At 38.7% G+C, this 27,166-nt stretch overlaps 1 protein-coding gene across 2 annotated transcripts in view; it reads right to left on the reverse strand.

The window, feature by feature from the left end:
- The window catches only part of zfhx3 (zinc finger homeobox 3), a 321,615-nt gene that overhangs the window by 37,025 nt on the left and 257,424 nt on the right, over nt 1-27,166 (reverse strand). For both annotated transcript variants that reach the window (XM_037980053.1, XM_017441678.3), the window contains one exon: nt 22,815-23,046. In XM_037980053.1, coding sequence (XP_037835981.1) covers nt 22,815-23,046 — 232 coding nt within the window. The remainder of the gene's footprint in view (nt 1-22,814; nt 23,047-27,166) is intronic.

The raw sequence follows: 27,166 nt of genomic DNA on the forward strand, positions 1-27,166 counted from the left end.
GGTTGTTTCTATCCTTTTTCCATTTTTTTTTTTCTTTTACTAACCTCATTTTTTTCCACCTAATTAAAAAGTTCTGCACTCAGATCTTTGCAAATCTATGCTGCATCTTTATTCAGCGTGGTGGGTCTGTGTGTTAAAAAGAGTTGGAAGGTTAGAAAACTCTGGTCCCATACACATGCTGCACCCTGCTCATTAGCACCCCTACCCCCATCTGTTAATGGCTGCTGTTGAAGGGAGATGTCGCCAGACAACCACTAAGGGGCCTTGGTCGCCGTGACTACCGTCCAGCAGCCTGATAGATAAATAATTCAGGAGCTATCAGACTCTCTGGCAGCAGAGCAGTCCCAAAAACACACACTCAGGACACAGCTTGTAAAGACCCTCCTAACTGATCAGCATTTAGCCCTTACAAATGATGTACAACTAGATATCTGCTCAAGACCATACACAATTAGCCTGAGCTATAGTCTGAGGATCCTTTTAATTCAGGAAACCTTTATTTTCACGGTGAGCAACTAAGTAATGGTAATTGCCTTCTGTATTACTCCCAATAAAATCTTAATAGATGGGTTGTTTTCCCACTTTTATTATACACAAAATAACTAACTTCTCACAATTATAGAAGATGCAATAAAACAAGTTCATTTTAATAAATATTATTTAAAAAAATAAACACATTAGTTAATGAATAAATAAATTAAAAATGCAAAAGTACTTAGTATGGAAATGCTGTATGATATAATGATAACAATAATAATAATAATAATAATAATAATAATAATAATAATAATAATAATAATAATAAATCTCACTAAAAAGTTCTGACCATTTAAACAAAGACTTGCAGATTTTTTTATTTCAAAAGGAGAAACTTTCATGGAAAATACATTTACATTAGAAAACTTAATCGCAGTTAGAAGTCTATTCAGATACAGTGTTATGCATCTGATGACTTTCTAACAGTCTATTCTCATTTGAATAGGTTTCAAGCTATATTTTATTAAGCAGTATGACTTCTGATGCATATAATGAAATTTCCTTTCAAAAAGCAAATGGGGAAAAAAATTTATGCAACTAGTTGATTCTTTATTTAGCTGTAATAATTTGTTACCACATTATTCTGCTAGCTATTTATTTGATAACACCTTAAAGCTCTAATTACAAAACTGAGCTTAGATCAAATTATGTGATTAATATATCAACGTAACTCTGTGTTATGGTTCAAATCTGGATGGCTTTTAGTTGTCCATGAATATTATAAAAAGGCCAGAAACCTTCTATTTCCCAGTTAGTTTTTTTTTTCAATAAGAAATCAAGTGAACTCTCTAAGAGAGGATCAGATTTGATCTATTTCTACCTATAGTTTGATTATTAGCAGGTTTGTATGTCTAAATAACATGAGGCTATGAATGTTCTCATGCAGCATAAGTATGCAAGTAATGTTCGCTATGCTTGATTGTTCATGAACATGGTATAAAACTTAAAAAAGTGGTCTGAAACCTCCTACAGGGGCGGAACTGCGCTGCCCGCTGTGCTGCTCTCCAGAGAGGGAGACTTGGAGTGATTACAGTCAAACACTGCTACTCAGTTATCTTTGGCTCAGCCACAGGAGAGGGAGAAGACGAGACAGGAAAGGAAAGGGGAAAAAAATGGAAACAGATGATGTGGCTAAAACAGAGGCCAGCTGTTCAAAAATGACCAAATGAATAGTAGTGTCTTTTTAATATTTACCCTATTCTAAAAAAAGCAAACCCTCAACTCCACAGGAGCAATTGCTGAAGCCACAAGATCTTAGGGATGTGCACTAAGACTGCCTAATGTCCAAAAGCTTAAAGACATCTTTTTGCAAAAAAGGAATGCTTTTTCAAAATACAGTCAAGAACAGCTCTGTAGGGGAGCAGATATTAAAGAGACATTTCACATGTCCTTGGATTATGAAGTAGAGGCCAATTAAATGGCTTTGCAGCATCCAATTTGTGCTGAGTGAACAGGTATGAATGGTGCAGGGACTTCAAGGCAGCAGGGATAAAGAGGACAGATCAGGGTGCTCTGGCAGGAAGGTGTGCTGCCTGATCAGCCTATCAGCCAGCCCTGCCCTCAGCGGATTTATGGTTCACGCACTTTTGTGGAATGTTATGACGACACAAAAACATATTTTAAGGTGACTTTAACTTTTACAGGAAACCATTAGTGTTCTAAAGATCACAACTGCAGTTTTTATTAAACACAGACTTTTCCTACCTTTTTCTGTTTAATGCTGACTGAGCAGAGAGTTATGGAAATGAGTGGGACTGAGTGGTGGAGTTCATACCCTCTCTGAGGCATGGTCAGGAACTAACAACCTCTCCCTTACAGAGACCTGGCCTGCTGCTAAATTGGTACTGTTTTATGCCACATCTTGCATTTTTATTGGATGCACGTGTAGCTGTTACAGTTGCTGTTTTTTAATTTTTTAAACACATAATAGGTGCTTTTATTGTCCTTGCTGCAAAGGACTCTTCTCACTCATTAGCAAAAGGTGGGAGAGTTGGGGATGAGATCCTTATGAGGTACAAATTTAATTATTCATCTCAGAGGTTGGTGTTTTGATGCAACTATGGGGCCTAAAGCAGGAGCCTCTAACTCGCAAAGGGCTGTCTCTGGAGGACTGATGGAGTAAACAATTAAAAAAAATGTTATACCAAGGGTGTCAGTTACAAGGAAAAAGCAAACACTAATCACTAAACTAATAATTAAAACTTGTTGCAAACAATACTATGGCTCTCTATGGATTTGTGGTTCCTCCCCTGTGTACTGATCCAACATCCAAACGCTCCATCATGTCCTCAGTCTCAGTCTTGCCTCTTCCTCATGAATAGGCATGGATACAGATCCCTCCTCTTCATTCAGTCATGGCTTCTGTTGGCTCAAGCCAGGACCGGTGGCCTCTTGAGAAGGCTGTGATAAGAATTCATTTCTTCCCATTATGTGCTCTTGTCCACTGCCTCAGTTCATCAGTTCAGTGCAACCAAGTCAATGAAAGGCCCTGTAATGAAGCAATCAGATGCAGTCTGGTTTCCTGGGCCCGGCACTCCATTCTTGGCTACCAGACCCTATCTCCCAGTGCAGAGTATGGGGCTGAGTTGAGGGCTAAGACAAGGGGAGAATGAACATAAACTGCACAGAGGCATTAAATTCAAGACCTGGTCTTTCATAGACTGGAGGATAAGCTGCTCTAACATGTGCTTCACACCAGGTCTGCTGTCTCCCGTGGGTTCAGAGAATCACCCAGTTTGTGATAGAGCCATTAGTTTAACCAGGCTTCAAAATTGCCACTAAACCAGCCCATCAGGTATCACTGAGATTCACCAGTTAAGTTATCAGAGAATGGGGTTGGATGGAGCTCTTTTTCTTCGGCCCCGTTTACATGATGCTGTTTTTAAGTGAAACAGGAACATATTTGTTGCAATTTAGCTGTTTGTGTACACGACAACTGCGTTAGGCTTTCGTGACACCAAATCCTTTTGAATTCAAGTCTCAGAATGGAAGTTTTTGGATATGCCTGGCATTGGTGTGAAATCTCACATGCGCACTATGGAAGGCTGTAATCAATATTTTTTCTACGCTTGTGTGAGTAGATCACCAACAGTAACGATGATATAGCGATGATTCAGCAAGCATGTAAACATGTATTTTTTTCCCCCAATCAGTATCAGAAAATCTGTAATGTTTCCAGGAAATTGTTCACATGTAAACAGGACATTTGTGTTCCTCTTCTTTTATCCAACTTTCTTTAGGTTGGTCCAGTGCTATCCCTTTTCTCCTGCTCTCCTCTTTTTTACAATCTCTCCAACATGTCGAAACTATTATGAGGAGTTCGAGAGCAGAATGTATGCGCTGAATCCTAATTGCACCTCAAAACAGAGGACTTTGAAACTTGTTTATCAAGTGATGTTGTTAAAGTTTCATTTCAAATTAAAAAAAAAATGTCTTCTTGATCTATCTAATATTGTTTTTTTCTTCCCTGAAGGGCTGGAAGTAGTTGAATTTATCTTTGATCAGCCTCTTTTCTGTATACACACCCACACACCTACACACCCACAAACACACATCCATCTACTTAAAAACTAATGAACAGATTTTGATAAAATTTTCAGGAAATGTTGGGGTTGTCACAAGAAACAATTTATACATTTTTGGTGGTGATCTGAATCCTGATCTGAATCGTACTTTTTTTAATGATGCTATGGCCTTGATAGAGGTTTGTGCTCCTTGAGTGCTTCTAGTTGTATGGTCTGTTTTATGGAGTCATCAGAGTTGAGCAATAGGGTACCAGAGCAAAATATCCACACAACATTAGGAAATGAAAGGAAACTTAAATTTTGATAGCATTGATGGGTTAGACCTCAGGCAGTGCATCTCCAAAATTGCTAACATATTTATTGATGAAATACTGAAAACTTGCATCCCCATCTTGTGTACCTCCTATCTGACTGTTCAACTACTGCCAGCTTTGGCCAAATAACCCCACAGCTGGAATCTACCTGACAAAAGCTCCTTAACAAGCAGCAGTCATTAACCTCAGGAGCAGGCAGCTGCCTTGTGATGTAGTGCTCTCGGCCTGCTGCAGAAGGGCCCTATTGATCCCAGGCATACTTGGTGCCTTCCTGGATGTTTATAATCAATATGCAAATGGCCTGCAGCATTGATTCAATATTAATTTTCAATTAGGGAATTCTCAGGGGGTCCTGGAGGGTCAATACAGAACCATTCAAAGGAAAGGCTTGAGCAAGTTGCAGGCATTGACGTTCCTCTACCCAAGACAACTTACTTACTGTTTATTTAGCCTGCCCTGCTGTAAGTCCCGATTAAGGCTTCAGATAATAGGCAAAGAGACAGATGGACCTTTCTGCACTTCTGCAACACTCATTAGATAAACTGGATTTTGGTCTAAAGGGCTTGTCCAAACTAATAAGTCATCATTTCACACACAGTTCTCTTTCCCATTGAGCTAAGACTGTTGAGATAGAAAAAGGCCACAGCATAAAACTGAACTTTTTTATCATGACTTCACAAGAAAAAATTCCAACAAAGTAAAAATCTCATATTGCACATGTTTATAAGCAAGCATACAGCAGTTCTTATCCTAAAACAAATGAACAATTTTTTTTTGAAAGTGTACATGTTTAAAGGAAAAATAGAAATATTAACTTCAACAATTTTTATTAGTCTATTTTTTTTTTGACAAATTCAGACTTATAGCAAAACATGTCAACATTTCATACTGAATACTGTACTACCACAGTATTCTGTTTTGCTCCTTTACAATTATGCAGGAAAAGTCAACATGTTAAACTTTATTTTCACAATAAGTAGGACAGTAGTAAGACAATGACATTAAATGAAGGTAATGTGTTTCTGGTAGAGAAACTCCTTTAAAACAATAAAAAAAATTGATTATCAATTGTCATGTACAGACAAAATGTTTCAGGAAAAGTTGTTTTTGCTGTCTCTAAAACACTTTTGAAGTTATGCACATTCAATAAAGTGATTATAAAGCCCAGATTTAAAAATTACATGACTCTGGACTTGTTCTTGTTCTGTGTTCACAGACATGTTTTTGTAATACCTGTATCTTTCTTTTGCCTAAGTTTTTTTTTGCTGTTGTTGTTTTCTGAAAGGGGTAATGTGGTGTATCTCAAATTTTGCATTAACCAAACACGAGCAAGTAGCTTTAGAGAAAACCAAGGAGGACTTAGAAATTTAGGAGACTGAGATGAAGAAAAGGGATCCCGTAAAAATAATATAATTTCAGCTCCAGAAGCTTCAATTTTTCATCTCATCCACTCACTCAGTCAGTCAGTCAGTCACTCACACATACTATGAACTGGATTAGGATAAAAAAATGAAACTGACTAGTTTAACGGATTCTATATTTTCAGTGAGCCAACAAATAATGTAGTATCATTTCCATACAATATTAAATCATTTTTTTTCAAAACAACCATTCCAATTTAGTTGCTAACTTCTACTATCACTTCACATTTTGTTTTATGCACTGTGAATACTCTGGGACAGATTGCCACTTTACAGCCATGTTAACTCTGAGGGCACTAAAGAGTCTGCATGGGAAAATTGCTACGAGTGAAACAGAGATAACCTGGCCAGACTATTTGCTGAAGATGCACTGCCTGAGGTAATTGGTTTAGGGATAACATTAATTACCACATTGCTCATTAATGGATGAAGCCTTTATTGGTTCCATTGATCAGCCAGACCTGTTAGCCATCATCCTTAGCAATGGTGGATGTAACAAGCTTACATATTGGCATATCAATTAATGTAATCAATTCCTGTCTAGTAGTTACCATGTACCCCCCTCATCCACCCACCTCTTTAACCCACCCCTTACGATCACCCCAGGTTTTTCCTCTGTCATGGGTGGCTTAGAAGAAAAGTCTATGCCAAATAAAAAAATTATAATACATTTTTAATTTTATTTGGTCACTTAACATTAGACTGGCACCTGAAGTTAGGGTGAAGTCCAAAAAAGACATTCCTATAGCAAAAAGCATTCAAGTGTCCATTATAAGGATGTTTCCTACAAAGAGTACCTGTATGAAAAATAAGCTACATACCACTGGAAGAAAAAAAGCTCAAGTTGCCTAAAATATATGCTGCAACAACAGCAACTTAAATGCTATTTCTTATCATGATTGAAACAAATATGCATTATAAATTCTTTTATTAAAGAAAAATTCTAAAATGGCAGCAGAATCAGATCCTGTAGTTCAAAGTGCTCTTAACTTCATCTTAAAGCTTAAGATAAAGCTTTACTTCTGTTTTTACGATCAACGCCCCTTATGGAATTCACTGATTACAACTTGGAATCCTTTCTGTGTCACACATGCTCAAAAGGGGTGGCTGACTTCAAATGCAAGGCTGCAGTAGCCTGGTATAACATTGTGAAATTGGTAAAACATCAGGAAATGAATGAGAGAGCAGGGTGCGATAACTGAAAGCACACCATGACAAAGTGGAGGGATTTACCGTTGGGCCCGCAGCACTTCATTTGCCTAATAACAGATCATTCTATAAGAAAGTGGCTGCTCAGAGGGGGATATCAACCAACGAGGATGTCTCACTCACAGAAATCCTATTTGAAGACAACACCTTTCGAGTGCTCATCCTCCTCTGCGCCTAAGACGATCAACGCGCATGACAGGGCCCATTAATATGACGCCCGTGTAACCTTGCTCTTTCTCCTTCTCTTCCAACAGGAACAAAACTGATAGCCGAAGAGGAGGGGCGTTATGTTGTGACTGAGCATGTAACAGGAGGGGTGATGTTCATTTTAAAAAGATGTCTTACATATCCTCCTCTGAGCCACCTGGAGCCACCTTGTCTAAGACAAGAGGGTTGCATGCACAGTAATAAGAAGGAAGTGTTTATGATTCTCACAAAATGCCTCTTTTACTTATTTCAAAGGGGTATTTTAGGCAGTTTTTACTCTAGCTCACTAACAAACTTGAATTATACACTATAAAAACAACAATACTGGACAAAAAACTGAAGAAACAATGCAAGCAAATATATAATAATATATATTAGTATATAATATTATATACAATATATCATATAATATAATATATAAATGATACAATATTTTTAGAGTGAATATAGATTTATAAACACTGAGATGACAAAATTATCTTTAATCTATGCTGAATGTACACCCACTTCACCACAACATAAACATATGCAATGATTATTTCTGTAAATACACTATGTAGAAAATGCCCCTGGTGACTGCCAGCACAATTCTGCTGAGTTCAAAGGAGCAACGCACAGACAACACATTTGTTGGAGAGTGTTTTGTGTCGAGTGGTAGACCAGATGTGCAGACAGTCAGTTGGACAGTGCTTACATGCTCAGTGTTGGACCTCCTGAACACCCCTGTCCCCTGAGCAGCACACAAGTGGGCTGAGCAATTAACAATTTCATGCTGATTGCCTGAAGCATGTTTTGCTATGCCATAAAGATAATAGCATAGAGGGTGCAGTGGCAGCAGCCCCCCCATTTCCCCTCCTTTGGTGTTCCTCTATTGCTTCCATCTCTCAATTCTCTCCTGTGCAATTCACGTTGAAATGGCGCACTGCCTGCTTGCTTTATTAAAGACCCTCTGCCTGCTTAGAGGGCGCATTTAAGAAAAAAAAATATATAAAGATGACTCCCTGAAGAGTAAACAGGGATGATTATTAAAGGGAAGGAGAAACTAGAGTCTTGGTCTCCCACTGGCTTCTTGATTTGAAAGTCTAATTTGGCAAGTGCACACAACAGGCGTGCAGGTATACAAAACAAACAGGTTCCATTTTGAAACGTGCTCAGAGTGGCTGCCAGTGACAGCCCTCTTCTTCTTTCTTTCCCTCAACATGGCATGACAGCAATCCACTCTGACCATGGAGCTCACCACTGTGCAACAGGAAAATTTGTGTGCCAATAAACCCACTACTCATGTTCAGAGCAGAGCATATCAAAGTCTCAGAAAAGGGAATGGAACAAGAGACAACATTTGTAGCTGTGGGAAGCTATAGTGGTGATTTTGACTGTGAACAAAAGCATCAATTTTTGTGCACAGAAATAAATCTATAAAGCTACAAAAGAAATTTAAGGTGTTTTATTAACTTTCCCGAAACCCTCAAAAAAGAGAGAGATAAAGTGAGGTAGAGAAGCCCTTGTAACTTTGGATCAATTTGACCCAAAAGCCACGGGAGGGTTAAACCAGATCCTCTAAACATTTTGATGACTATGCAAAAAGCCTTTTTTTGGGCTCCGTAGTAGTTTGAGTAACATACTTATGTTCATAAAAATTTTAATACTGAAAATTTCGAAAAGTTTCTTGAAATTAATATTAGCTAGAAGTATCTAAATCTCAAGAATAATTTTTGGATTATCCAGCATTTATTCAATTTGGAATAATTTCAGTTTCTGTGCACATAAAAATACTGACAAGGGAAAAAAAATGATTTAATTACAAAACAAACTGGTAAATTGCTGCATTAGGCTTGAAAGTCTTTGTCAATAATGTGGCTTGCAATCTACCCACAGGGATCATTTTTGTCACTACGTGAAAACAAACCCTAAAGACATAAGGAGATGCTGTGGACAATGGGTTGGAGCAGCATCCCCCTCTGCCCCTCTGGCCTGCCCTCTCTGACCCAGCTTTCCTTAACCCACCACCTCTAAGGCTTTCCACCCCCTGGCTGAGTGTGAAAGTCCAGCTGGCGCAATGACAGTCTCTGGACCTCATCTGAACAGACTGGAGCTGCATTAAAGCCCCCCGTATTGTTTATAAAATGAAGCCTGTTATTAATTTGCATTCTGAAGGAGCCAACACACATGAACACACACACTTACCAAGCGATAAGAAGAAACAGGTTTTGTGTTAATTTATATGATATAATGTCACCCCCAACACCACCAGAGACACGCAACACACATACACAGACTTATAAATTGCAGTCACATCCCCATGCTAGAAGCGGATGATAATTGCGGATGGCCAATAAATTACTGCTGCCTCCACATCAATTATAAGCATCACGTCTGGCAATGAGGAAAATGAGATCTTGTGACAAATTTCATGAGGGTTGGCTGCCCAGCAGCCTTTCTTAACATGCTACAGATAGCAATCCCTTATCTAGCCTCTGTAATGGGGAGCTACGGATAGAGAGATGGAGGTGCAGCCATTTAATTAAAAAGCTTGGGGTAGGGGGTGGAGAGGTGTAATTCATTGAAAAGGCACAGGAAGGAGACAAAGGCTTTTTTGTCCAATACATATTTTGCTCAGTATTGTTACTCATCACAAACAAAGTTTAGATCACCTCTGACAACAGCAACTCAGGAGATTTTGTCTTGTCTTTGTTCTTATCACTTCACAATTTTCTCCTCCGTTTTATTCCTTTTGCTTTCCTTGTTTTTTTATATATATTTCCCAGGAGTCCACTGTTTTTCCTATTAAACAAGAAAACAAATAAAAAAACAAAAAAAAAACACAACAAAAATAAATAAATAAATAAAACAACAACAACAAATGACTGCAGTGGACAAACAATGGCACTGAATGAAATGGCCCCTGCACCTAAATGTATTCCCACCTGGGGAAGGCAGACAAGGGCGTAGGTTTCAAGAGCGAGGCAATGAGGATTTATGGGAGAAGGGGAGACGGCAAAATAAAACACCAAAAGGGATGGCCCTTAAATCTCATTCCCTGTGCAATATTCATTGTAGTTACAATCGGGCTGAGCTGATAGAGCCCTGGAAAAAAACGATCGCTGTGTTCAAATTATGGCTGTACTCTCTACTAATATTTAACATCATTAGAAAATCATTAGAAAACCATCATAAAACCTGGGATTATGACCAGAGCATTAAACACAATGATTATTCAGTGTGTTCCTTTCCTGCTTTGCCTTGGAAATGAGATTTGCACTGCTGCGGCTATGTAGGGGAAAAGTATGAATATTTTTCATAATTACTGTAACATTTGAAAAACATTGGCTTGCATGAATTACTATACTATTATAAAGTCATGTTTGTCTGCCCGAAAGCAAAGTTTTCAATGAGGCTTTGCATGGGATATCATTAATGCACTTTCACAGGGGCCTCAGTAATGCCAAAATGTTATCAACTTTTAATCTTCTCAAGGAAGAATTTCAGTGTTTTTAAACCTATTTTTGCTTTTATCAACTTGATCACTATGATTTGACTGCAAATTCAAAAGGTGGATGAAAATGAGAAAAGCAGTTTGTGCAGTGTGATAGATTCAAATCATTAAATAAGCTTCAATAATGGATATTTTCATTTTAAAGCAAACATTTGAGGGTGGGGGGTGTGTGCATTTTGCTATTTTTCTTTTAGATACAAAAATAAGAATGTATGCATATCCTCTACTGTACATTGATGCACTCCTCTGCTTGAAGAAGAGAAGACCCGATACAGTCAACCCTTTACTTTTTGGGATTTCTCGGCAGCCCATTATCAACAGCAGCCATCAGCACAAAGATAAAAGATCCTAATGGAGCTGGCCCTGGTTGAGATGAAAGGTGCAGAGATGGCACACTGTTATGAATCTCTAATGCAGTACATGTTTCTAAGGTAATGACTGACTCTCAGGCTTCTTACACAGGCATACCTGCTCAGGGCACAACCAATAAGGATCTCCTTTTTTCTTGACACTACAGTATGCAGTAAGGTGGAAACCCCTCTCCATTTTGGGAAAGTGTGCTGAGAAGGTTCACAGGGTTTTGGTGGAGAAACCCTTTCTCCATGTCTAACCTAATTTAATCAAACAGCTGTATGTTAAAAAATAGTAATTGTCATTGCTGAATTTGACTTGAAGCCGTCCTTAAAAATCAATGCTAGCCACCATAACTGCATCTAGAAGTGGAAGATGAGTTTTAATAAAGCCTCTATAAGTTGAAAACATGCATTCTTTAAATTTCTGCGGGTTTTTCAGATACTAAACTGTGCTTGCAGGTGAATATTATAAACATATTCATTTTGGGTCAGTGTGAGCAGGAGGCTAATGTAAGAGCAATCCCTTGTCAAGCTTTTCAGACTAATTGAACTGACACTTATGAGAACCAATCTTTTTTAAAATGCATTACTTGGCACATATTCCAGCTTTTGTCCCTTAAACCTTGCCAGCAAGAAGAAAATCATGCCCTTTGAACAACAGGGAGAGGTGAAAATACATAGTGAGAGAAGTCTTTTTCTAGTCCCTTTCACAGAACCTAATGGATTGTGAGCACTTAATGCATTAATCAATCAATATCTTTCACTGTACATCAGTAGCGTGACCAAGTTATGAATGACCTTTGCAACAAAAAAAGGACACTTAAATGCAGACAAGATTGCTCCTCGGTTAGTGACTTGGGTTTTTACCATGCATGATTACGCCTTCACAAGTCAAAGAGTCGTTAAATGTAGTGAGGTTAGATGTTAGACAGTTTCAACAAAAGTTTGCTGGTGATGGATTATAACCTAGACACTTTTATAGGTACGTTTTATTTAATTATTTATCTACCAGCTGTTGATTGTTGCAAAAAAATTTTGACAGGTCTATTTGGGTTTATGTCTTTACTTCAAATCATACAAAATCCACAACAGTGATTTCACTTTTTGCATCATAATCTACTATAAGTAGCTGGCCTGATCACCTGGCAACATAAGATTTGCTTTGGTTTATTCCAAGAAGACATAAAATGTAAGTGCTCTTCTTTGTAGTACGGCTTAAACACTAACAGTGTTCCCTATCTCCAAATAAAATAATAATAAGAAAAAGACAGAGTAGGGAGACCTTATTCTAAGTAGTGGATCATACTCATGTGGTTCCACATTTAGTCATTTCTGATATTACAACAATTTGGAGGCCTTTTTTTATTATCAGAGTCACTCAGGTTTGCCACTTTTTTGTTTCAGCTCAAGAGTGATACTTGACAAAGAAAAAAGATCTTCCTAAGTATCTTCTATAAAACCATAGTACTTTCCCAGCAACAATTTAAATCTTTAATAGTTAAAGATGTCACAAATGAGGAAAACATTTGTGATTCCTCCTTCATTACTTTTGTTAGTGCACAGAAGAAATCACGACAGGATGTATTGAGGGATTTCAAGTGTACATAAGAAAACATGAAAGAATGAATTGAGGATGCTGATGATGGCAAAAAAGGAGGTTGGGCTGGTTTATTATGAAGTGTGTGTGTGTGTGTGTGTGTGTGTGTTAGAAGGGGGCATGTTTCTCAGCCCTGTTCTGAGTACTGGTGAAGCATGGAGGTGAAGCGAGACAAACTGGAACAGACAGGAGCTGACTGCAAAGTCAGAAAAAAAGAAGATCCCAGAACAAGAGCACAAACTAATGCTATTGTGGTCAATGAACAATGGCCTTGAAAAGTGACTGCACAGGGCCCTTAAACAAAGAAGCCATTGCCATTCACTTTCCTCCATCTAATTAGATTCTTTTGCCCAGTTTAACATGACAAAAAACAGTCCATTTTTCCTAATTTTGGCTGCCACACCGACCCTGCATCACCTTAAATCGAGTAAGCCTCAGAGTGCGGGCCTGTCTGTTAGACTGACAACGACTTGTGACATGGATTCAAACACATCCACTGTCTTCTCTCAGACACAAATACGGGCCCCATTGCAGCTTTCCCAAGTGCCTGAAATATTCACCATATACATGATAAGCACTCATTTTCCAAGAAAACTCCACTGATCAGTGACCACTTTACAGGTTTGACAAAAAGTATTTAAAAAAATTATCTTTAAATATATTGTATGTCTTCAAGCAACCAAAACTTGACATGTTTCCTTGCAGTAAATTTAATCTTCAGTTTTATAAATGTTTCTGGTAGTAAAAAAGAAAGATAAAAAAGGGTAAAAACACAAAGAAACTGTTTATCATATGGGGGTTAAAAAATGAATAACCAGGTAATAAAGTTCTTGTACTTTAGATGGTAGCTAGTACTAAAAGTATAATTTTGCTCAAATATTTGACATAAATCAGTGATTTATGTATTTACTCCTGATTTGTTTAATAATAAAAAACAATTAAATAAAATTATTGAGCTGTTGCATATTTGCTTACAAATGATCTTTTGTGACTAATTGCTGCCCATCTAAATAAGATTGATGAGGTCATTATTCACTGACATGAAACAATTGAAGCCAAATTTATGGATCTGCAATTAAATAAATACATTAAGTATTTGCAACACAACTGACCAAAATCAATACATTTTTCAAATTGCAAGTTAAACAAGACTTGCAAACACATTTATGTTGTATAAAATTTCATACTCATTTCTTCATTTATGTGAAAAATTGTTTTTATTATCACTAACATGAAGAAGGTTTCATAAACAACCATCAATTATCGTTTAAAAAATAGCAATGGTGAAAATAATAACAAAAAAGTTTTTCTAGAAAGGTTTTCGTGCTGTTTCAGACAACAAAGATGAATATATCTAAAGAAATGTTTATTACTCCTTTTAAAAGATCAATAAATTCCATATCATTCCATTATTACAACTTTGAATAAACCCATCATAGCATAAGCCTGGAAAGTATTTTATAGCAGCACTCAATTTAAGCACGTTTTATGCCCCAAAAAAACACCCACCCACTCCCAGTATGATCAATTCAACTTTGTTGGTGAATTGACTTGATGTGTCCTGCTGTATGCTTACTGAGCAAGCAGCATGAAAATTGACATTTGCTTGCTTTTCCATATTATGGATCATTCATCTTAATGCTTCACATGACTAAATATGCAGAGGCCACTCAACAGCATCGTGGAAGGCAGCAAAAAAAAAAAATCTACGTTTGGGACAGGTTTTCCTATGAAATCATTAACCTTTGCTGTATATATATATATATATATATATATATGTTTGGTTTTTTTTTTCTTTACAAACATTGCTCTTCCAGAAAAATCATTATTTGTTATGTGACCAGTAAAATCAGAAATTGTTTTTTAGGATTGTATTGTTTATAACAACAAATCTCCACATAACTGGGGTCCTTCTGAGAGTCGGCTAAATGTGAATATAACCTTAAAGAAGGCAGAGCTGAAGGAGTTTTGTTATCAGTGGCCCACTATGGCATCACTAGTGGTATCATACTCAAACTGGTGTGAAAATCTTTGTTTGCTGACAACATGGAGCAAAAGGGGAAAGCAGGGTGGTGTGGGTATATGAGGCAGATCCAGATTAATTTACAGTTTCCATCACTATAAAGTTCTCTCTAATGTCACACACACACACAAACTTGCAGAAGAGCTGTCCTCCTACTCATATTATCCTTTCTTTTGTTTTGTGTTTTTTTTCACCAGACTCATCCATTTCTCTTCATCCATCCTCCTCTCACCCTCCTCAGGTGGTGTGTAGTGTTACTGTCAAGCACCGCATGAATCAATGACTGCTGCTCACGCCCACAGGTAAAGGTTAGAGAGGTTCACTATTGAATTATTTCTGCACTTCTCTCATTGCTGCCATCTGCCTGGCTGCTTTTAGTTGATGTGGCTGAGGCACTGGAGGGGACTTTTTGCTAATGTACTGAAAACATGAATGTGAAGCTTTGTGCGATTCCTGTCTGAATGGTTTTTTTTGTTGTTGTTGGTTTTGTTTTTGTTTTTTTTATAATGATGTTTTCTTCACATGTAACTAGCATAAAATAAAATTGCACATTAAGCAGCACAGACAAATATGTACTTGTACACAAACATGTACATGCACACTCTGTTTACAGTTCGTGTCTATCTATCAGACAGTGGATAATGATTTACAACATGTGTGCTTTCAGCCGCTCTTTGTTTCATCTGCCTTTATTCTAATGGAGCCTTCAGAGTTTGAGGGCAACATGCTGCTGGATAGGGCATCCTTCACTCTCTGGTTTCGTTTTGCTGTCAGCGAGGCTGATCATCTCTGCTGGACCCAGGCTGAACTCATCCATTGCTCAGATCATGGCCTTTGATCTACCAGCTATCTCTGGGGGGCACAAACAGCCTTATTAAAAAATGGCTAAATAAAACTTTCCTGCGTAGACTCAATAGTTGCCAAACTTTCCCCCTGTTTTTCCTCTCATGCTGCCTATGGTCAAACTGAGAGGCCTAATCCTGTCAGCAAGCAGCCCTGTTTGCCCATAAATCAGAAACAAATGAAGCAATGCAAGTGTATAACAAATTTATTGGTTTTTATTTCCTAGATTACCTGGCATACCCTTGCACTGCAATCAATATCACAGAGGAGAATGCGCTGGATGTACAATGAACATGTGAGCCTTAGGGGGAAAGTTCAAGTAAGGATCATTTGTGAAACTTAAAAAAAGAAAGAAATATTACAAGTACTATACAAAAATAAATAAATAAAAATAAGTATCTAAATAGGATTGTAAACATGGAGAGCTTATTCTACCCGTGTGATTAGTGTATAAATGTGCAGCATAGTTAATGTTTGACATGAATGGCTTGACAGTGAGGAACAGACCCAACTGACACTTTTTAACTGTAATCACATTAGAATGGTCTGTGGTTACACTTGCAGGATAGGTTTGTCTATGTAAATATCAACTTGTGCATTTTACCTGACTTTACAGGAAACAATATTTAAATAACAGCAAGCTATACAATATAAACTCAATCAGCCACATTTCATGCAAGTCAGTCATTGAATGGTAAAAATGTATTTCTTCTTCATCTCATCCACCTGTGACAGTGACATGACTGCTGCTATAATTAAACCCATCACAACCATTATGTCTCTGGCACCTAATCTATTCCCCCCTCCACTGTCTGTCTGTAACCACAGACTTCCTGGCTCAGCCCTGACTGACAGACCGACCCTGTGGAGGCTGTGGTCACTCCATGTGAGTGACATGAGGGGCAGCAGGGGCTACTACATTACCCCCCTTACCCTCCCTACCAGCTTCTGCAGATCATTCAATCCAGCACCCCACACCACTGATCGCCACCTCTGCTCCAATATCCAGCGGCAAAGCCTGTGGGCCTGAAAATAGAACTCATTAACACGTTTAGTAAGTACAAATGAGATGACTGTCTCCTGATGGACTGTCTATCTTTTGGATCAGCTTTCAAGAAAAGTGTGCGGTAATGACAAGAGAGGGGGAAACCAATATTATAATGCGTTGCCGACCTCTGAAGATGAGCTTGATGACAGGGAAAGCCTCATACACACACACACACCCATGCACACACAACCTGATTTCCAGTGCAGACACCTAGGTGTGTGCTCATTTATGGGTTTGAGAGTTTGCAAAATAAAATCTAGGGCATATTTACACATACATGGCGTAACTTGACAGGTAAATCATACACTGTACATAAAAACATACAGTGTACACAGAAGGTGATCTCATCATGTAAAAAGCTAACTATGTAACAGCTCCATGGTTTCGTTTGAGAGCAATTTGTGTTGATTGTTTCAGACAAATCCACTTTTGCTCAAACAGTTCACAACTCTGTTTATCTTTATCATTAATGTTACATGTCATTCTTCAAATTAGATGTAACTGACAAGGAGACTTAAACAAAAAGTCCAACTTCACCCACAAAAGGGCAAAGTGAGCTAGTATTTATAAAACAAGATTTCACTCAGAAGACGTCATAAAAATCTGGACACGGGACTCTCTTATTTAAATCCTATCCTAGAACAGCAAGGTGGCCTTTTGGTCAATTTGCTATAACAGGATAAGCAAGCAGAGGATTTTATAACAAGACTGTGCAAGATGAGGCAAAAGATGTGTTTGTGTTAGTTTGGGCAGCAGAGTCATATGAATGCTAAACTATGACTGGAAAATCTATAAAGCCATCATTTTGGCTTTTTAATAAATGTCTAGTCTTTTATAATATTTTCAAAATGAAAAATAATGCATTTATGAATTTCCTGGCACGTTCTTCAGACAGCAAACAATTTCCTATGCTGCCTTGATGCCCTTCGGACAGGGATTAGAAGACAGGCGACTAACAGAGGCCCGGCTGAGCTGCGGGCCCTCTGGGGCCCTGCTCATCCAGGCCTGCACAGCCCTCATCCTCATATCCACTCTGCATCACTGGGGCAATAACTGTCTTTATTAAAAGTGCATTGCAGCAGTGTCTGTCTATGCAACTTACTCTCAGATTGCCCGTAATGTGGCATGTAGAAAGGGTCTGGTGGTTAGGGGCTACAATATCCTGTTTCTGGAAAGGTTTACTTTGCATTTTAACAAGCATGAATAAAAGAAGGACATTCCAGAAATGGCTACCGTCTGTTTTGCTCTTGCCTGTGGGGAGCAAAAGCTCAAACTATGAACCTTGCATGCCATCAGAGCGTGGTCTGGCTCACCTCTGAAGTTACTGGGCTTTCACAGCTGCAGCATAGCCATAGGTCAAGCAAATAGTATGATAAGAGGGGGAAACAATACACGGTCTTGTTGCAAACCAGACAAGATACAGAGTATGATGGAATAATTTTTATGCATATTAGACCTGCCATCAAAATCTAAACTGTATGTCAACCCTTCCAATTTACCTTTGCTAAATCTTACTTTCTGTGCATTATTAGGACCAGTTTTACATGCCAGAGTATAGTTATCAGCATTTTCTTAAGAACTCTGCAATAGGCAGAGAGAGAGGCTTGTAGAGAGGGAGGAGAAACACCTCTGTTGTCAGAACAGGCCTTGCTATTAGATGACTGACCCTGAAAGTGCACCCCTTTTAGTGAAACAAGCATTGGATCTAATATTGGATCCCCCTATTATGCAGTAATTTGTATGCATCCCTTTGTCTTATTTTCATTTATTAATGCACACAGTTTCACTGGCCAGTTTCAGAAACTGGTAATTAAAAGTGATGCTGATCTAAACTGGAGGTTTAAATACCATTTACAAACAGCCATGCATAGTTAGTTGAAAGAACAGTAAAAACAAATATATAACCTTGACCCAAAAAAGCCATTGTCCTTGAATACACAGGTTTTTATGTCCATACAGACAGGAGACGATGACTGGTGGCTGGTGGCTGCCCAGGTGGCCCAGCCACAGCCTTCTCCCTTCCCAGTCTACTCGGCTCACAGACAGGGATTTCCTCCTGCGATGAGAGCCAAGCCGTCACAGCCCAGCGATCAAGAGCCTGCCATCTGTGACTGAAGCAGATTTACAGCAGGAGCTAATCCTCACTGTCAGCCACGTTTGTTCTCCATCTCTGCTCCTTCATACATATACGCCACCACTGAAAAATACTAATATTTTGCTATTCTCAAATGCTTTGCACTGCTGTTTTTAACTCATCTTCTCTCTTATATACAATGCACACAGGCACAAAGCAAACATTTCCCACAGAACAGCATTCACTCTTCAGTTAAATCCCCCCAATTTTTAAAAATGATACAACTGGTCTTCTGTTCTGTAGTTGAAGGGAAGGAAAAGGAACAGAAACGCATCAAAAAAGCACTCCAAATATGTGTATATCCGAACTGGGCCTTCGTTAAGTCAGTGAGAAGAAAATATGCTACAGAAGAAAACAAGGAGAAAATCAAATGCAAAAGTACTGTCATCCCATATGTTGCTGAAGTATCTGAGAAACTCAAAGATTTTTGCAAACACAACATCCAGGTGCATTTCAAACCTAACAGGACTCTCAGACAGAGGCTGGACTATCCTAAGGACAAAACACCCAAACTGAGCGGTGCTTGAAGGAAGCCATATACATCGCATGAGAACAAACAACAATAACAACAGAGGAGGAGGTCTCAGATTCCAGCTTTCCAGCATTAAGCTTCATACCTGACCATGGGTATAAATGTACACCTTCATCCATGTGTCCAAGACATCTTTTCTGTGAGCCAGGCAAACAAAGATCCTAATGACTCTCCACCGGGAGGGGAGTGACCTTATCTGTATGTGAATCTGGCTTGCATAAAGCAACATTCCATCCAGTTAAAAGCTTGTAGCTTCACACTCTACAGTATTTCATTGAGAAAGCCTCAGATGAGAGCCAAAAAGGTCCAGTTGTATGATTGTTTTAAATTTTAGGGATTTGATATGTCCTGCATAACTGAGAACCTACACCAGCATGTCACTCTTCAGATGTGTTTCATTTTGCCCTTTTTAAAGTCATGCTCTCATTCTGTTCTTTACTCAGAAAATGACTTTAGATGATTAAATACTAAAAAATGAGAAACCTCAATGTGTCACTGAATTATATGCCCTGGTGAATGTCATATAAAAGAAACAGGGTCATCCTATACTCAAATGTCACAAAAATTCTAACAAGGAAGCTCCCCAAACTTTTCTTGTCTTGTCCCATATCAATTTTTGACTACTTTCTTACTGCCTGTGCCCTATACTCGTTTGTGCACATGAAGCCTACTGTTTTGTGATCAACCCCTGTAAGGTCACACCATTTTATCTATAAACCTGAAATATATGTTGCTCTCATGAGGTCACACCATCTTTGATCACAAGTGATTATTTCCCTCTTGTTTTCTGTCACATTCATCCATCCATTTTCTTTTTACCCGCTTCTCCTTTCCAGGTCATGGGGAGCTGGTGCCTATCTCTAGCAGTCATTGTGCCAGAGGCAGGGGACACCCTGGACAGCTTGCAAGTCAATCACAAGGCTGCATAAAGACAAAGGAGGAAAACAACCACTCACACTTTCACTCACACCTAGGGACAATTTAGAGTTACCAATTAAAGTATCATACACATTTTGGTCTGTGGGAGGAAACTGGAGTAACTTGCACAGGGAGAATATGCAAACTCCACCCAGAAAGGCGATCCTGGAACCTTCTTGCTAACAGGCAACTCCTCTAACTACATGCCACTTTTCACATTCATGTCACTATATTTTGCATATATCTACTGGCTGGGAGTAAGTTGCTGTTTTTAAAAGTAAAGGTTAGCATTGATGTACTGGTTTAAATCAAAGCTGAGTTTAATTCAATGATCTCAACACACATGGCAGCTGTGTGGGGTTGAGGTCCCTCTGAGACCTCCTTTGTTTCCCTACAGATAAAGGGTTAAAGAAGACAAATGGAGGTGGGGCCTTAGAGCAACATGCCTAAACAGCACATTTACACTATGAGCACAAATTAAAACAATGCAGGCCTTTTGTCCCTGCATGGTTTAATTAAAGAGAAACTTAACTTTTGCTGCCTGTGCTCTCCTCAGACTTCCAACCTTGCCTAGATTTGAGATACCAAATCCCTGCAGTCTGTATTTGCTGCATCTTTGTAAGAAATGCTGATATGCAAAGTTATAAAACATAAAAAAATGTAACATAGGAAAGGATTTCATTCCACATGTCAATAAAATCTAACAAATTGTTATGTCTGATTTGTAACTTTTCTTTTGGGGCAGAGGGTGGAAATTTGATGTTTTTAGAAAAATTATAAAAGCAGAATATAAGCTAAACATAAACAAATAAATGCAAAACCACAGCAGGAGTCAAAAATTACTGTCTAGGTGACATAAATAAATAAATCCAGGGGCAACTTTGTTGAAATAAAAACAGGAAATGTTCGACCATTTTAGCAACTATTAAAACTAGTGAACTAATAAAAAAAAGAAGAAACCATAGCCTGTGCCACAGTGAAGCTACAGAGGAAATGAAATTTTACACCAAAAAGGAATGGTTGAGCCCAAATTGAGAGGGTAAGCCTATATGGCTGAAAAGAAGTGATGAGTGGGCAGTTATGGGAAAAGTAAATAAAGTTGTTTTGTGTCAGTTAGGTTCATATGTTTATTTAATGATTATATAAACAAATGGAGCTGCTGCTAAAAACAAAAAACAAATAAAGAATTTTAGATCATATTCAGATGCCTTTTCAGAAATCTGCTGTAATTTTTAAAGCTGTCTGAATCCAACTGTTATTTTATACTACAGTTAAAGAACTCTTTGAATTATACAGATTCTGTTAGAGAGCAGTGGTCTGTTCTAAGAAGTGAGTGTTTGTTTAATTTAATAAAGTTCTGCAGGGAAGAAAGCCTTGTGTGTGTGTGTGTGTGTGTATGTGTGAGTGTATGTGTACAGCCCCACTGTTGGGGGTGGGGGGCACACTGTCAAAATCTTCAATCCTTCATATTTGCATGTAAATAAATATGCCTCTAAAACATAAAAAAAAAGTTTTTAAAAAAATTTCATGAGGAGAATTTGCAAATTACACAACTCTACACTGTTAAAAAGAAAAGGGAAAAAAAACATCCCAGCCCCCATCCCTTTTAACCTAAATGGCCCTTCCTCTTGCCTTTGCATGTTCGCTTGTCCACTGTACTGTAGTCATTAACATATTTGGAGTGCAGTGAGCAGAAAGCTTAATTGTCCCTAATTGCTCGGCTAAATATGTTCTCTAATGATTTGCTTCAGATCTGTGACTGCCTTTTGCGCAATTTCCCGGCCGCTGGCTTCATTATCCCTGCCTCCTTGGAACAAAACGTCTTCACAGGCTGGCCTTTTTTTTCTACCACATAACACAGACAGTGAGTATGTGTGTGAGGGAAGTAATGGTTTCTTCTTGGACAGACACACAATAGAGGCCCTTTGTCAAGGCACAGAAGTTAAAGTGATTAGAAAACTAAATCTCTACTAAGAAAGCGTGTTAATTGACCACAGCACACTCTTCCTAATCAGTTCATAATAAATGGACAGTAAAGGCACTTTGTTTCAGCCATACTGCAGTTGTGGCAATGCCGGCTGTTTTTGGTGTTGCTGCTGCTGTTGTTCAGCTCCTCCTTCTGTTGAATTAATGCTCGTTCTCAGTGTGCTTTTAATGGCTAAAACCAAGCAGCTTCCATTAACAGGGATTTCTGCCTTTACAAAAATGTGTGTAAATCATATTTGTGACAAAAATTTCTGAATAAATGTTATGTGCATATTGCTTATTTTGTCACTTGTCAATTAATGTAAAAGGCATGCTTAATGTTGCCTAAAAGCAGGAATATCCAAACAAACAAGTAAGTAAACCAACACAGAGTAGAAAAGAAGAAATGCATAAAAACCTTTTAAAATGATGTTGATTTTTTGGAGACAGATGTGATTTATTAATGATAATATTAATCCTATGAGAAAGCAAATTTATATAAAAAAGAAAGTCATGAAACAATTATGAATGTAAATTTTGACAGCTGATGCATTTAAAGCTTTTAGCTGAACCACTGGACAAGAGATCATGTGTATAACGGACAGAAAGAGTCAAAAAATAAAAAAACAAAACAAAAAGCAAAACACAACAACAGAGTCATAAACACATAAAAAGCCATGGGGATCATGCTCTGACCTGTATCTGAAGTAGGGCATTTGCGGATGGTAAAGATAGAGCTGAGGTCTTCCTCCTCCTCTGGCAGGCCTTTCTGCAAGCGCTGAAGCTTCCTGAGGCTCTCGCTGCGTTGGTGCTTCATAGAGCGCACATGTTGGATGAGGTTGAGCTTGGCCTTGGTCGAGTAGTTGCACAGCACGCAGTGGTAGTAGCAGGCATCACCGTCCACCGCGTTTTCATGCTGCTGCAGGTGCTGTGGGAGGGAATAGAGAGAGAGAGAAAAGAGAAAAGAAAGAAGTTATTGTAGATGGCAGATAGCTGGCTAGGCACCACCGACTCACTTTCACTCACACAGTTGGCAAATGAACAAATCAATTCCCAATCACAGCCCCGTTGTTTAACATCCAGACCTCTTCCTCTTCGAGACAACTGTTTGGACTGCACACTTGTCTGTGTGAGTGTCTGTATCACGGGCTAACAGGACAGGAGAGGCCAGAGAGGCACGCAACTCTCAAGGGCCCAAGGGTGGGCAGAAATCACATCAGCCATCCTTCAGAGGCTGTGGGTCTGCAGCTTCACAGACGGAAGGAAGCATTGATCCCCTTCACTCAACAGAAGCTTCCCGTCTCTGAAAAAGGAAACTCCAAACATCTGCCTGTTTCACGCATGGGATACTAAATATTGATCATGCTGAGTTAAATTCTCACTCTCATAGAGGAAAAAAGAGGGAAAACCAGCCTGTGGTGAGGCAGGAGGGGGACTGGATGCATTCTGAAGGAAAATAGAACGTTCCACAACAGGAGGACAGTCGTCAGAAAAACAGGAAATCAGCATCGGTATTGACCTCCAGACTTAACAGCATGCCTTGTCCAGCCTTCAACCCACCCTCTGTAGTGTCACAACATGCGTAACACCCTGTAGTGACACCATGCCACCACAACCTCTACTCGCACCACCAAGCTCCAGTCTAATTACCTCCTGCATGGCTCAATCAATGATGCAAGGCAGACACAATATGACCAGGCCTGCTATGAGCAACAGAGATATTGACCATCATCCAAAAGCATCACACTGATACATGTATACAATAAAAGTCCCTCACTCTGTATGGTCACTTGTGTCATGCCTGTCATTTTCCGCACTTATGTGAAACTGGGAAGTCTTGCTGTGGTTTCTGTGGCAAAAATCAATGTCAATCACTGAAAGTTTTCCTCTTTCCCTCTAATTTTCTTTGATGCCTACATATAACATGAGGCATGCAGAGAGAGAGAGAGCGAGAGAAAATCTGCAAATAACAATGTGCTATACAAATTAGGATGGATTTGGATATATAGCATTGGCTAAACAAACATAATGTTTACAAGAAATAGAAATAAAAATAATGGATATATTTAATAGTTAATGAATGCATTAGGATCCTATGGGCAGGTGAAATGCACTAAAGGAAATGAACCTTGAATGATAAGAAGCTTAATAAGCAAATAATTAAAATAATCAGCTGCAACAAAATAATACAAGTTTCTCTATTATTTTTAATTATTCTATCACTTATACACTTAAAGCATACAAGTCACTAATTTCTTTTACTTTAGTTACCACACTTTCATTTCCACAATCAGAAATTTGTTCTATTTATCAAAAAGAAACAAAACCATCCTCTCCTGCAGTACCTGACCTATTTGGCAAGCTGTAACATGTAAAAGCAGTGGAAACATTACACATTTAACTACATTAATTCTAAATCAGGTGTTGACAGCCTGGTGTAAAAAAAAAAAAGTCATAACAATATTATGCCTCCCCAAAATGTTCTTGTCCCTTTCTCCTAATGTTTAATTTTCTGGCAATATTGTTATATTGCCATGGGGTTTTCTGAGCTATTGTGTTTCATTCTCTATGGTTTCACATTTCTCACTTCTACACCTAAAATGTGCATTAAGACACCGCTTCCAGGAAAAGAAATAGGAGATTTTTTTTCCTCTTTGTGAGCCCCACAGCTCAGTGTAATAGAGTTATTAGGTGATTGTAAAAAGCTCTGCGTGCTCTCCTTTCTCGCCTCGTTTTAAGCCGTCCATGATGTCATGAATAGGTGTTGCTGGATATCATGGAGGCCCTCCTCCCTCTCCTCCTTTTCCACTGTGCACAAATATTGCATCAGAAGTAAGGTAGAGCGAAATCTGAGACAGATTCAGTTATAGATGACAGCAAATCAGTCAAATTGCTTTTAGTCACAGCAGATGTCTTGAATTAAAAAAGAGCTGCTGCTGCAAATGACTCAAGGCTCCAAAAATCTATGAGAAGACAAGTTTAAAAAAATGACAGCACCTGACTAAAACTTCAAAGCTAGTCTCATGAGGTAGGAAAAAAAATCCTGGGAGTTTTATAGTTTCCCATAAAAAGCACAGGGTTTATATAGGAGTCAACTGGAGACTGCCTGCCCTGCAATCGACTATAATTTACTATAAACCTGACTGGTCAGGGAGATGGCCTCAGATGGGGCCAAAAGAGTCTGCCCCAGCGCTTGTAGCTCTGTCTACTATGTCAAATGATTGCACCTGTAAACCAACACTTTCACCATCTCAGTACTGGTCATGACCCACAGCAGTCTGAGGCATATTAGTGTTTGAGAAACAGAAAAAAAGATCATACCAATGAAGATCGAGGTAGTTCTTGCTCATTCAGTATTCAAGACAGGAGATGGGCAATATGATACACAGACTCCAGCGTTCCTCTGATCATCACACACACAAAGTTTCTCCAGTGTTGATGCTAAGTGAATTGGCTGAAATTATCAATGTGTGAGATTCCTTGAATCATATCTAAAAGTGCAACAATATAGTGAATGAAGTTTTCTCACAGGCCAGCTCCATTCCTCCTTTTTTTTAATGTGAAACACAATAATGCATGAGACTGGACTTGTGTCTGTTTCCTATGAACCTGCAATGAAGTCCCTGGTTGATAAATCACCTCCAACTGGAGTGAAGGAATTTGGTGCCTTAATGAAAAAGTCATGTTGGGCTCAGAGGAGCTGGTCTACTGGGCTCTAACTGCCCTATCAAGGCCCCAACAGGATGGGAGCTGTAGAGCAGGAAGAGGGAAGCTGACTGCATCTGTCCCAACAATTTCAATACCATTTAACTGTCTACAAATTTAAAGAAATTATATATTAGATTTAGCTGAGAGAGTTAATGTGTGTGACCACCTATATTTTAGTGTTACAGTCAAATAGAGACTTGCTGTGGGCTCTTGATTATGTGCGATCTGATTAAACAGTTAAGATCACAAAGACATGTTGACTGCAAAATATAGAAAAAGAATTAGATTTATGAGTCCAGTTGTAGGATATAAATATGGTTTATTCAATGTAAAACCTATTTAACTAGATTTTATAAATAATTTAAAATATGCTGGAAGGTTTTATTTTAACATGTGGGGGTTTTTATAGTTTAAAACAGCAACCGTGTTGTTTCAAGCCTCTCTCTTCGATGGAGGACCTCATCTCTTGTTGTGGAGGCTGAAGCAGTGCTCAGTGCTTTTTCAGGTAAAGAGGGACAGGGGCGGTGTGGGCATCACCCCATCCTCTCTATATCACAACTCTTCACTGCACCTTGGCCTCTGAGTGGGCAATGCTTGCCAGTATCAGTTTCAACACCCACCCAGAGTGCGGCATACATCTGCATTTTCAGCTACTTAAACGCAAAGTAAAAGTACACCTTTAACACAAAACTGTGTGGTTTCTGAGAGACTCCAGCAAACACAAGGTTAAGGGGGTATTACTGGAAGGGTGGAAGGGAGAAAGAAAGCCGGTAATTTCAAAGAATGGCTCCCAAAGGAGCCAATAATACAATACGCGCCTGCAACAAACACATACAAAAGTATAGACAAAAAGAACATCACAAATGTTCACACACAGTCATGAAAAAAAAACCACGAAGATACACACATACACAGTTACATGCCATTACGATCATAGCCTAATTTCCACCATTAAATTTGGCAGTGCTGTTAATACAAAATTAATGCATTAAAACAGATGACTATCTGTGAGCTAAATAGCTATCAATTCCATGAGAGCTGCCAAATTCCCTCTGTGAGAGCCACTGAGTATCTGCTTGGATATTGCTTTGTAATTGTCTCCCTGATTCTCAGCACTAAAAGCCCTTTTCTGTGTGTGTGTGTGTGTGTGTTTGTTCATGTTCATGCGTGCGTATACTTCACAGAAGGTGGACGTGGTTTTAAAAAAATGCAATTCACACCTGAACCCATGCAATGCATGCTAACAGGACAGTTCTATGAGAGGAGTATATCCTCAAAATCACAGTGGTGGGCATCAGGTTTTGGCTTTCTGATGTGAGAAGTGTGAGATTAAGCCATAC

Source organism: Kryptolebias marmoratus, linkage group LG15 (genome assembly GCF_001649575.2).
Source record: "Kryptolebias marmoratus isolate JLee-2015 linkage group LG15, ASM164957v2, whole genome shotgun sequence".
Taxonomy (NCBI): Eukaryota; Metazoa; Chordata; class Actinopteri; order Cyprinodontiformes; family Rivulidae; genus Kryptolebias; species Kryptolebias marmoratus.